We start from the raw sequence: 13,743 nt of genomic DNA, 5'->3' as shown, positions 1-13,743 counted from the left end.
CAACGAAAATATTTCAATTCATTATTCCTAGTAAGTAAGTAGAAAAATATGATTCGCAGAAAAATTACCCTGTGCTGAATGATTATCATTCTTAAGCACAATTGATATAACGGAAGATGGTTAAAATGTCAAATGACGGATCATTCGCCCTAATATGAATATGTATTGAAATTTTCAACTAATCAATTATTAGATGTTATATCCGTTGAAAATATCAACGCAATCGATTAATTGCAAAGACCTAATTTTTTTTTCCAAAATATATATTTTTATCAAGGCTCATATGGCGTTAGCCTGACGGGGCCGGAGTTTAATATTTTGACAGTTTTTCTTATTATCTATGTTAGTAATATGTAACCGATTACTCGCGGTCGGCTCGAGGTTAGTATTACAAGTGTTCTCGTAATTGGGATGTTGCTGTCTCCAATGCTCTGTATGTGTGCCCGACACGGGATACTTCCTATTGGGATGCAGCTGACCATTAATCAGCAACGCCCCCCTAGTATGTACCCCATATCTAGCGTGGTGCGTCTTCTCGACTCGAGGAATCCAGGATAGAATAGTCACTAGCCGGCGCAATCATCAGCTCGTGTAGAGTTGTCATGAGCGGTACAATCTTTGGCTCTTGTTGCATCATCAGTGGACTGCACAACCTTTGGCCCGTGTATCTGTAAAGAGTGTGTGTATGTATTGCCGCGACTAAGCAAAAGTTTATAGATCGGATAGGAGGGATATGAAACAGGGACACAACGAAGGAAACATCATTAAACGTTGACATCGGCGTTCCTGAGGAACAGGTATAGATGAAGCAGAAGATCAGGATCACGGCTACCTAAGATATTCCGGACGGGGATATCCGATTGTCTGCCTTGTGCTCTCAGTGCTCCAGAGAGCTGAGAGCGAGCAGTATGGAACCGGATACACGACCAGACAACATGCTCGATGTCGTGGTAGCCATCGCCACAATCACAAAGATTGTTTGCTGCGAGCCCAATGCGATACAGATGCGCGTTTAGGTTGTAGTGATTGGACATGAGCCGAGATATCACGCGAATGAAATCACGACCTACATTCAATCCCTTAAACCAAGCACTCGTCGAAACCTTAGGGATAATCGTGTGTAACCAACGACCGAACTCATCTTCACTCCACATGCGCTGCCAACTAACGAGTGTGTCCTGACGAGGAATGTGAAAAAATTCATTATAGGCAGACCTAATGAAGTTTCTTTATGATTTGCGTATAAGCACTTCCAGCCAGCATAACCTGAACATATTCAAAATTTTATACGACTACAGGTCGGATTCGATTATCCGGAGACTAGAATATCCGGAGTATTTTATTTTCGTTTTTTTTTATTTTTAGATCAGAAATTTTGAATAATTTGTTAATATGCTTCATAAATTTGATCATTTGAACGAAATTGAACGTAACTAGGTAGAGGAGGGGGCTGGAATAGGGGTTGTTCCATACGGTTAGTTTCGACTATCCGCAGTAGATTCAAATATGTAGAAATTTCTAAATTCAAATGAATACTTTGAAATAATGTTTAAACATGCCTATTATGATAATCTAATGAAACATGGGTGTAACTAGGATGAGCAGGGTATGTTTAATATGTTTAAATCAGGTTATCCACAGCTTTACTTTTTGCTTCAAAAATTATAAATTCAAATGAAAATGTACATTCAATAATCATAAATAATGGGCCTGATTCTCGAATACACTTCACGGTGGAAACGAAATAAACGGCATGCCTTTGAACTACGTTTTACGAGTTAGTGAATTGTCGAAGATAATAATGAGTGTTGCGGTCAACAAACGAGCACTATTCTTTTCAGCAATTTTATTTATTGGATTGCTTAAAGCTAAAATTAATTCGATTGTAAACATTGGTTGCGAGGAATTCATTTGATTAACTTACATCAAATAGTGCTATGTTCGATCCTGATTGTTTCAGGCTGCGGTTTCAATTAGGAATAAATCCTGTTCTGTAGGAATACAGATTGTTTTCAGTTCAAGTTCTCTAATTATTTTATTGGTTTTCTAACCTACCCGAAGTTCAAATTTTTGTTACTAGTTAAATTCACTTTTTTTCGCTTTAGATAGATATAATTTTAGCTGTACTTTAAGATGGATGGTTGATGGAGCAAACCAACCTTCGATAAGTCGATTACAGTGAAGGCGCTGTGGGCCTAGTTGCCGGGGCTGTGATCGTGCCAACAATGAGTTTTCAGCAGAATGAGTACTTTTCAAATAAAAATCATTAATGAAAATTAACTTGTTCGTATTAAACTGGTCTCCAATGGAAAACTTTGCTTTCTTGATGTGGTATAATAATGTTGTTTTCGGAAAAAATACACTATACAAAACAGCTCAATTGAACTTTATTTACTAGTGCAAAGACGTCAAGGTTTGAGTTTTTCGAGAACCGTAAAACCAACGACCAATGTACATGAGTTTGGGAGTAAAATGTACATTTCATGAGAGAGTACATGATTTCGGAGTTTTGGAAAAATATTATTTGATGCCAAATGACTTCAAATTGCATGAAACGACGAAATCTACTGTCATCTCGATTTTTTTGTCATCTAGGTCCCAGAGAGTCGATTTTTGATAATATCCCTAGAGTGATTTTACGGCTTTCAAAAAACTTAAACTTTGACGATCTGGCGACCCTAGTAAATAAAGTTCGATTGATTTGAAATTTCGCATAGCGTATTTTTCGGGGAAATCAACATTTTGCAGAGAGTCCCTTTCGAAAATTCTAAAGTCACTTTTTCCATGCATTCATTGGCACTCTAAAGTACATAAAATTCAACAAAGCAAGAATAAAAACTAACATTTTGTGATTTATCTATAGTAAATTTTCTCTGAAATAGTTGCACGTAATTCTCGCATCAGGATTTTTTTTCCTAGTAATAACTTTATCCACATAAGGCTGTTTCATTTGAAATTCAATTTTCGGACTCTTCATCAACCTGATGTGGGCCCAAAACTGATGAAGCATTTGCTCCCTCGGAAGTCCAAAATCGATTTTTTATCATCGTAGAAAGATGTATTTGGATGCAAAACAATGTTGATGATTTCATCGTCGTTCAGAGCCTCAAGCTCCATTTTCTTGTCATGCATGGTATTGTCTAGGTCCATCAATTTCCGCTGAATCGAAAGTATGCATTCTCTTACAACCGACAACGAGATATCGGCATTTTCCATGACTTAACAATGGAATCAGCTGGTACCTCGTCCAAAGCCTCGGCCACCCAAAACATATCATCCTTAATGTTGATTCATCTAACTCTCATTGGCGTCCAAAAAGCTCAAGCAATGGGCTTTTGCTTGTAGCTGGACTTGACCATTTGAATAATATTTTGATCCATGGTTTTTTTATCCCATCTGTTTTAGCCCCTTTTTTGTGTACATTTTTCTCATACACAGTAGCTATTTAGGCGTAAGAGTTTTCCTATCTCATCGATACACATTTTTATCTATTACACATTAGCCGTTTAGGCGTTAGAGTATTCCTATTCTATCGATACACAACACATGTCGCTTTTTTCGGCGTAAGAATATTCCTATTGTCCGAGTGTTCACAGTTGGACACAGCGGGACTGTTGATATGAGGCTTTTTGACGTAGGACTACGTCTTTCATGTCTATACCGGGGTGTAAAATCAAAGTTTCGAAAACGAAAGCGTTACGCCGGAGACCGAGATTTTGAGCGTTAATAGCTCCTAAACAACTGAACGAAATGGTATGATAAACACTTCATTGGGAAGATAAAATGTCTACGCGTTCTATACTTGTTACTTTCTGATCCAAAAACTTGTTTCAATAGTCTTAAAATTGCTTTCAAAACAGGCTATTGAAATCACCAATCGGTACATAAGCGAGCGCCGCTCGGAAATCCACTCAGTTCTAATTGAACAGCGATTGGAGCATATTGTCGCTGTTGTGGTGAAGCTCTTCGTTTATCATGAAAGCGCGAATGAACGGTGTCACCAAGAGCCTGTTTGTGCACCCCTTAGGCCAGAAGGGAATCCATCAGGAGGAGAGTGATGCCACAAACGGTTTCCCGGGAAGACCTCGAAGCAGCCGCTACACACACACACACACATACACACACATACACGCGCGGAATTCTTTCCGTTTGGATGCCATTCAGCATCGAGAAAGATCCGGAAAATAATCTGCCAGTTCCTCTGGGAATTTAAAAATACATTCATGTGAAAGAGTTTATTTTAATGTTTTCTATCCATGTAACACTGTGACCAAATACATTTGGTTTTGTGATTTTTCAATCAATCGCAATTAACAGAATAGCTTCTGAAGATTATTCTTCCCCATCAGTAGGATATTTCCGTATCCAATATTGTATACGCCCGCAATCGATTATTGCTCAGTCGCCGAAAGTTCCGAGCTCAGAGAGTTCATTCCCCTCTAGTTTGCCTTCCAAATCGCCATCGTAAACCACGCCTTCTCTCGATTCAATCACGCATAAAAAGCATACTTGAGCGATATTCTGGTGGTGAGACGCATTCATTTTTCGTGAGGACATCGACAAGACAACATCGTTGCTGAGGGTGCTGGACGGCGAAGGATCGAGATCTGCCGCTACACATACACATACACGCACGGAATTCTTTCCGTTTGGATGCCGTTCAGCATCGAGAAAGATCCGGAAAATAATCAGCCAGTTCCTCTGGGAATTTAAAAATACATTCATGTGAAAGAGTTTATTTGAATGTTTTCTATACATGTAACACTGTGACCAAATATGTTTCAATCAAGTTGTGGCACTACGCCTTCCAAAATTGAACTTTCCCACAGATCTCCTCCAACACTTTAATTACAAATGTTTCATCTCATTTCACACTTGGTGAAATTCAATTATCCGAGATCCCAAACCCTCTTTAACCACAGGTCATAAATTGTTTATCACCCACCAAACAATTTATGACCGCAGAAACAACATTCCCACCAAAGAAGTAAACATGATACTTGAACCGTGTGTACAATTCGTCGCACGACGCAAGCGTCAGTGTTTTATTTCAATGACCCACTTGAGACATGTTTGTGCGTGCAAGGCGGAAACCCAATTGCAAGCACAAGAACATTTCTCCGTCCTCGTTCTATCTCTTTCACTTTCTACTTGTACCATTTCCCTGTGCGATGCTCCGCCCAGTAAATTACGTTACGTTTTGTGTAGAGTTAAGAAAATAAGTGTAAACTAGTATTTAAGCAGAGACATGGAAATAAACAGCAATATTAATTGACAGTCAGTCAGACCCAGAGTTTCTTTTAGATGCTATTAACAGTTGGTTATCGAGTTAGCATAAACCACTGGTGGGCTTCCAGTATCGAGGAAAATGTGGAAATATCTAATCGTTACTGAAAATAATCTGCCAGTTCCTCTGGGAATTTCAAATTACATTCATGTGAAAGAGTTTATTTTAATGTTTTCTATCCATGTAACACTGTGACCAAATACATTTGATTTTGTGATTTTTCAATCAATCGCAATTAACAGAATAGCTTCTGAAGATTATTCTTCCCCATCAGTAGGATATTTCCGTATCCAATATTGGATACATAAAACCTTGTGCCTCCAACAAAACGATCTCATTTTCGAAGTCCCCCAAATATTCATTCATTCAGAATGAATTCAGATTCAACTTCAAACAAATGATCTCTAAATCAACGATAGTCCTACGTCACCTTTGCGGTTATACCATAGATATAACCCACTTCCTGTTTTTGTTGTGTTTTTAAATAGCACCAATTACCGATGCAGCAGATCGATCATATGTGGAGCGAGATGCTGGGATCATCATCACATGATGGTAGATGCATGGACGTAATAGCTAGAATTACACACAAAGATGGTCAGTTGAGGGTCCTGATCCATGGTTTGTAACAAGGCGATGATTTTGTTTTTCGATTTTCATAACATATTTTTTTTCCCCAGGACGCACCATACAATTTCTGGCTACGACACTTCAACATACAAATAAGTAATATATAAATAAGTCGAGTCCAACCTGTATTTTGATTTTAATGTAATGTTACCCACGCCCAGGGCCTGACAATTTCACTTCAATTAGCACATCGTCATTCAATAATGTATCTTTCGCTTCTCAGAACAGAACCAGAACCATGCAGGCTAAAAATATACCTATTCTCTCTTCACGCTCAATAAGAAAATTATCTCGTCTCTTTCGCACATATTCCTTTCGTTTCACGTTGATCCCTTATATTTTGCAATCAAAAGCGACGTTAGAAATCGTCACTTGGAAATTAATTTGAAGCATCCATGTATTCGGGCAGTTTGTATAGAAATGAATGTTTTTTGTTGCATTCGAAACTTATTCACTGAAACTAAAGAAAACTGTGCAGTGAAGGTTGTGCAGTATGCCTGCAGGAGTAATCATTTACCAGCGCTAGTTGTAAGCGTGAAATAAGTGATGAAACGGAATTGGTCGGATACTGGATACCTAATATCCGGTCAGCTTCGAGTCCGGATAGCCGAGTATCCGGAAGCCTGATGTTTGTATTTGTGCTTGTTTGTGTGCGCGTATGTGTGTGTTTGTGCGTGCACGTGTATTTGTGTATGTTCGCACTTTTTTTTGGGTGTTTGTGTGCGTGTGTGCGCGTGGGCATGTGTAGGCGTGTGTGTGCGCATTTTTGTGCGAGTGTGCACGTGCGTTTGCGCGTGTTTTTTCTTGATTGCGTGAAGGTGTGCGCGTTTTTTTTTTGTTCGCGGGCGTGTGTGGGTGTGTTTGCGCACTTGTGCACGTTTTTGTGCGTGTTTGTGTGCATGTGTGCACGTGCGTGTGCGTCTTTTTTTCCGTGCCTGCGCCTGTGCGTGGTCACGTTTGTGTCATTTCGAGCAAATTGTGTAAAAATGATCGCATGATTTCAAGCAAATCGCATAAAAAAAATCGCGTAATTTTGGGCGTATAGCGTTAAAAATATCACGCAAAAAACGCGTAAAAAAATCAGTGTACTTGCAAATAACATGTTTCTTCGTAACATGGAATACATGCTTGATACAGAAAATATAATAAAATGAAGTCAACTCAAATCGGACTATTCCAACAGAGAAACATGTTATTTTCCAGTGATTGAAGAATTTTGAACACGGTCCGCGACGATCCATTTTGGTAAAATAAAACTTACGTTTGAGAACAGCAAGCGTCCTCTAACATGGGAAATGAAAATAAATATAACCCGTTCAAGTAGTTTTAGGCCTTATTCTCACTGCAGCGGGGCGTCAGCGTGGCTTGGGCGGGGCGTGGAAAGCGAAAGAGGAAAGAAACGAAACAAAAGAATCAATGTTTCAGTATGCGTAGAGAATAATTCGTTTCCACTTCACCCCCAAACCCTGAAATTAATCCACCGAAAATGATTGTAGTGAGAGGTGTATGAATAAAATTCAATCACAATTATTAGCTTCGAAAATAACTAGCCCTGCCCACGCCTTGTGAAACTGCGTATTTTCCACGATTGAAATATTTTATTTCAATCAAGAGTATTATAATTTCGGGGGTCTCCGTAGCCACATTGGTTGCGCGTTCACTTAGTAAGCGATCGATCGTGAGTTCAAAACTCAGGGCCCTCATTGACCATCTTTGTGTTACTACAGAATAATTACGTCCACACAACAATCATCAGCGATGGAGATCGATCCACGGTCGAAAGATGATCGATTCATCCATACAACTTCTCTGCTCTGCATGACACATCGGGCTGCTGTTCTATAAATAACTCAACAATGATCAAATCAACTGCCTCCGCTGTCCGGTCTAACTGGATAACGGAAGAACAGAAGGAAAACTCTTACGCCTAAATGGCTACTATGTAAATGTGTACCATATGCAATGGTATAGAAGGGAGTAATCTAACGCCGAAAAGTGGCAACGGGTGTAATGTGCTAATCATAGATATGATAAACATTAAACACGATTAAAATTCGGCTTTGTTGCAGCTAAAATGCTAATGAGCCTAAAATAAACAAAAGGGATAAAAAATAGTATTATTTTAAAAAGCGTATGCACTTTAGCACGAACTTTTAAAAAAAATTGCAACGTACAAAATCTTAGTTGTATAGAAACACTGTCTTTGAAAAAGCCGTAGAGAACGAATAGAGCTTTGGAACGCGAGACGCGAGAATAAACACACAACAATTTGACGAGATAAACATTACTTTTTTTACAGTGGTCTCCATGCCAAAATGTCCTATTCTCCAGAAACTATAAAATATTGTTGACGTCCCCGACGAAAGTTTATATTTTAATAAGATCTAAATTTTTGTCGAATACACTATATTGCTATCTTGACTTTAAACAAAATTAAAATTAGTTGAAATTTTTTCAAAGAAAATATTAAAAAGTTGTTCCCTATAAAGATGCCCATCTTCCAGTGTATGTACGACTGATTGGGAATTTCAAGGACTATTCATCAGGGCTCTGCACAGCCATAGTCAACTGAGGATAGTCAGCTGACTATTTGACTGACTGTATCCGTAGTCAGTTAGTAATGACTTTTGGCTTCTTCACCCAGTTTCTCCGCCAAAACGACTAAACAGTCAGTCGGGTGTTTAGTCGCTATCACCCTCTACCGACTCGACTATATCATTTCATTCTTCCCAATCCAATTGTCCTCATTGCATTTTGAAGTGACTTCGATGAAACGAATCCGTTCCTCTCTTTTTCTCTCACATGTACGTGTGCATGTATCGATGTTCGTGTTCAACGTAGTTTGACATACGCTACAGGTGAGTTAGATTCTTTTGTATCGTACACGAAAATTACTCACACGTATAAAATAGTGTGCAGTGTGTGTGCGCTATTTTGCTCGCTATTTACTAATACTAACGCGATGACTGTCTAAGTTCGTTGGTTTGAATTCACGATGGGTAGACAATAAACCGTCGATTGATGGGGGATAACTTCTTTTTTGCATCAGAAATGTTTTCGTTCCTTTTTATATGGACGTAAAATAAGATTGCATACGCGGGTATAAAATTAGTGTCAGGGGGAAATGGAAGTTTTTTTTATCTATATTAGAGTGACTTTCAACACTTTTGGCTGGTTCGTCACTTTTATTTCCATTTTTGGAAGAATGTCAGGAGTGAGAATTGAACTCGTGACCTTCAGCGTGAGAGGTATGGATGTTACCACTACGCCAAATCGCCTCCGGGAAATGGAAGTGTGGACTGCAGTCAGTGAATGAAGAGGCAGATTTGTATTCATTAGTCGCGTCAGTTAGAATAACCACTGACTGGACTAGTCCACCAGTCATCCTCGCTAGTCAACGCTAGTCAATTTATTTTCTAGTCAAGTCACTTTTTGTTGGCGGCGACTGCCGAAGCAGTTCTAGTCGAAGCGAAGCTACGGAGAGTAGAGTCGATCTTCATTTTTCACCTTCGAAAATTTCAGGCCCTGCTATTCATATAACTTTTTTAGAATTTAAAAAAAATACGTTTTTGAGAAAAATCAATTTTAATTTTTAAAATATTTTTTTTTCAACAAAATATTCTATCAAAAAAAAATTTCGTGTTTTTTAATAAAAATTAAAATGATTTGCTACATTTCATCCTTTGACCCAATCTTTGTAGGTATTATAGATTTGAGTTATAACTTTTGTAAAAAATCAACAAAAATAAATTGTCTCTTTTAAAAAAGTGGACTAATTCTTTTTTGTATATTTAAAATACGCAAAGTTGCTCAAAAGACCCATGTGTTTACATCAACAACGTTTCGCTGCTATCTGAGATGGTGCTGCCAACGCCTAAGACGAGTTGACATGAAATTCTTCTAAAAAGAATATTTTTTTCTGATTTTTTCTTATATGCTATTTTGTATGTAATATATCAAGGTTAAAGGTGAGAATTAATTGGTTTTTATAAGTACAGCAGAGCAGAAAGCGTGATTTTTGAAGAATTCAATTGAAGGATTGCCAGGAATTGTTTAAAATGCTATTGCAGCGAATTTAATAGACAAAGAAGTTGGATGTCAAAAAACAAATTGTATAGCAGTAAGAGAGCTTTAATTTGGTTGATAGAAACAATCATGTTTATTTTGAATTTTTGGGATAAAATTAGTAATAACACTTTAAGAAACATCTAAGTTTTTAGATGTTTCACAATTATATCCTATACTAAATGTTCCCTCTCTCTCTCCTGAATCCTCCTACATAGCGTACTTTTTGAAGTAGAGCCAATTTAAGCCAACAGAGGATCAATAACTCTGTCATTATTGAGATTCTAACATATGCGAAGGATTTTTTTTCATCAAATATGATCCTGTATCACATTATAAAAGATTCCGGATATATGTAATTATTTCATGTGAGAAAGTGTTATTTGACTTCAAGTGGATGAATGAAAAATTAAATTCTTCTTTTGTATTCAAAAAACAAAAAATATATGTATATACAACAAATAAAAAAAAGTCATTTTTGACTCAATTGTAAACAGTGAACAGAAATTGGAGTCTGTTTATAATCGAGTCCATCCTGTACTTTAATTTCGGATTCTAAGTGACTAGAGCTTTTTTTGCACGAAAATTAATTATCTTTCGACCTACTAAACAGGGATCCCCCTTTAAAGCATATGTCTTCGCTTTCTTCATATCCACATTTATTTCGCCATTCAATGTGTTCTTTGTGCATATTTGGTAGATTAGATCAAACACGAGCAGCAACCATAAAGTGTATAGTCCATCCAAGCTCAACTCATAAACAATTGATGTCGGGCAACGAGCGGTGAACACGTAACACAATATAGGGTTTAACGTTAAGAAAATCATCCGTAAGCGTAACGAGATTTTCATTCGACAAAATTTGCTCTGGTTTAATTCCAACATGTGTCTGGATTTAAAAAGTCGTAAAGGAGGCTTTAACTGTCGTTCTCAAAAGGCAAAAAAAAATCGACACCCACACACTTATACTCAGAACACTGCGTTGGGGCGAGGTGTACCATATACGAGTAAACATGCGGGGGAGGCATTTTATGTTTTATCATTCCCGGTATCATTCGAGCGAAGTTGATTAAGTGAGCCTCCGTGATTCGGGAGATTTCGAACCAAGTTCGCCTAGCTACGACACGTGTGGTGCTTCACGCGTCGAGAAAGGGCTTTGAGTAGGAATCATCCTCGTTTGTACTTTGATGGTGGTATCAAATGAAAATGTGCCATTTTATATTGGGGAGTTGTCGTCGTCTGAAAGCGATATGATCTTGCTAAGTGGATTGAGCCGAGAAGGATTCGGTTGCTGCAATGAAGACTTCGGCACAATATTCCAGTTGACCTGCTCTCGGTCGTCGTCGTGTTCACAATTCAGTGATGGATTTTCAGCTCTTTTTACACCATCCCGAGTTTAGTGCGGGCCTTCCCGGATTTCGTGATTTGTTTCTGCGTTGAGTACTGTTTCGTTATTACGTCTGACCCAGTTTTCCTCCTTTGGCAACAACCTTTCCTTTCGGATGGCTTATGGAGGGAATAATTTTCCAGTTCTCTTCATTCTTCACTGAAGGGTAGAATCCATCAGCGCCATGAGGGTTGCTAACATTTTCTCCATTTGTCTCATTTACGGTGTACATTATGTTAAAATAATGTGAAATGATTAAAATTTTCCTCACCTTCTAATTCATAATTCATTATTTTGTCATGTATATTTATTTTTCGTTTCGTCGTTGATATAAAGCATGAACTTTTCATCGGGGCTTCGAAACTTGACATGATGGATTTCTGAAAAGCAAAAATATCTATTTGTATATAAAGGTTGGCTGATTATGAAAGCGAGCATATTACTGTAGATTTTCCCATCATCCGAAGCAAACAATATTCATGAAACATCAAAGAAAATGAATACATGCTTCACTGATCAACTTTCCCTTCAAATGGAAGATGGTGGTGGAAAAGCGGGTATTTCATAGAAGACGTTCGCTATGTGTATAAGATGCGACCAACTTGTTCTGAATAGCTAACAAATTCACTTCTCGGTATTGGTAACATCCAATGTAATTGGCTTTAACCAGATTATCAAAATGGCGTCTGATGTTCAAAGGGTGCCATAACAGCTTTATACCATCATTTAACTTCGTGCATATCCTGTTTTGAATTCTCAGTTTTAATATTTTAATTAGACTTTATATTTATTAGTGTCCCATAATAAACCATTTCATTCATGTATCTTCACGTATTCTACTATTCTTGTATTTTGGATATAGTATGCAGATGTTCGATCCTCTTATCAATATAATTGACGGACGCATTGACGAGATGAACGCGTATAATTTGAATTAATAACACGACATATTTATGTTGATGAGTACCCCTTCATGTTATTCTTATTATATTTCAACCACCATGCAACTTTCAAGAGATGAACAAAGTGGAAAATGAAAACAAAAACCGAATGTCTGGCGTGATTCTGCAAAATTCTGAATGTAGCTTTTTGCCACTCTGAAATCATTTCGTGTGGTTTCATTTGAAAATTTGACTTTTTTATCTTCGACAATTTTGTAGTCCTAGTTATGTTAAGCAACTTTGTGGAACAATGTTTTTATCCCATTTCTAAAAAAACCCGATATAGTGCATTTTTCTAAGTAGCGTTAGGGTCACCATGAAAAACGGTATTTTTTTTACTCTAACTTTTATATTTCAAATTCTACATGCAAATTGTTTTCAGAGCTTACTAACACAAACATTTTGCGATACAGAAGTTGTCAATATCTCAACTCTACTCAAAGTTATAGATATCTCTCCCCCAAAAATATCCCCGCTTCATTTGTTTGTCGTTTTTTCTGTGTCAAACATAAAAAATGTTGTTTATTGGCGGCATTTAAAAAAGCGGCATATCTGTGAGCATGTTATTTTTTATATTTGAGTAAACTGAAATTGAAATCATGATTTTTTTGGTGAAAACCCATCAATAACTTTGAATAGGAATAAAATATTAACAAGCTCTGCATCGCAAAATGTTGGTCTTGATAAGCTCTACGAGTCGTCCGAAGACAATTTTGATTTAGATTTGAAATATCTGGAGCAACATGTCAAAAAGGCCTATCTTCTTTGGTCGATTCTCTTCATCTACATTCTCCTTCATTAATAACTCAGCGGTAAAAGCATTTCCTGATTTGTTCGACGACGAAGAGTGTGAAAAGGACCCTCGTTTATCCAACTACATGGCAAAACTGAAGCAAAATTTGTCTGAAAGCCCGTGGTTATCGAAAGAGAAAGGCACCTCTCGACTGGCGAAAACTTCACCGGATGATTGTGAGTTTTAATAAACGGAAGAAGAGTTCCGCAGAAACTCTTCCCTATACATTTTCGATCATTAAACACGACTCGCCATGTTCATAGATATACCTTCCATGAGGCTAAATTCTAAATAAACAACATCGAGACGATAATAATCGTTCGTATAACGACTTTAGTGATTCCGGATTCTAAATTTGTCAAGGCTTATGAGATTATTATGAATTTAAGGGGGATATTCTAGTGTAGATGCACGAATTTTAGACGTTTATTCGAGCTCTGAACAAATAACACAAAGAATATTTTCACTATATATTTTTCCATTATTTGTTTTTCTATCTTCTAACAACACAACAAGAACTAAACGGAAAAAATATTCAAAATTAGAATAGTTACAAGCTGTTAAAGTGATTGTGTTAAAAAAAAAGTTGTGCCATGGCGTACACAATTTCAGCCCTTCTGGTTATCGGAAACAGAAAAAT

The 13,743-nt window shown here is 37.4% G+C and overlaps 1 protein-coding gene across 8 annotated transcripts in view; it reads right to left on the bottom strand.

Annotated features, from left to right (window-relative positions):
* LOC129780319 (calcium/calmodulin-dependent protein kinase kinase 1) overlaps positions 1-13,743 on the bottom strand; it is a 289,361-nt gene that overhangs the window by 182,044 nt on the left and 93,574 nt on the right. For 4 of the 8 annotated variants that reach the window (XM_055788443.1, XM_055788441.1, XM_055788447.1 and 1 more), the window contains one exon: positions 11,641-11,749. The exons of the other annotated variants lie outside the window; for them this stretch is intronic. Coding sequence is in view for 3 of the 4 variants with exons in the window: in XM_055788441.1 (XP_055644416.1) it covers positions 11,641-11,740 (100 nt within the window). In the remaining variant the exon portion in view is untranslated. The remainder of the gene's footprint in view (positions 1-11,640; positions 11,750-13,743) is intronic. 8 annotated transcript variants of the gene reach the window in all.

Source organism: Toxorhynchites rutilus, chromosome 3, assembly GCF_029784135.1.
Source record: "Toxorhynchites rutilus septentrionalis strain SRP chromosome 3, ASM2978413v1, whole genome shotgun sequence".
NCBI lineage: Eukaryota > Metazoa > Arthropoda > Insecta > Diptera > Culicidae > Toxorhynchites > Toxorhynchites rutilus.
Note: the sequence above shows the minus strand (reverse complement) of the source record. Positions and strands in the feature narration are given on the sequence as shown.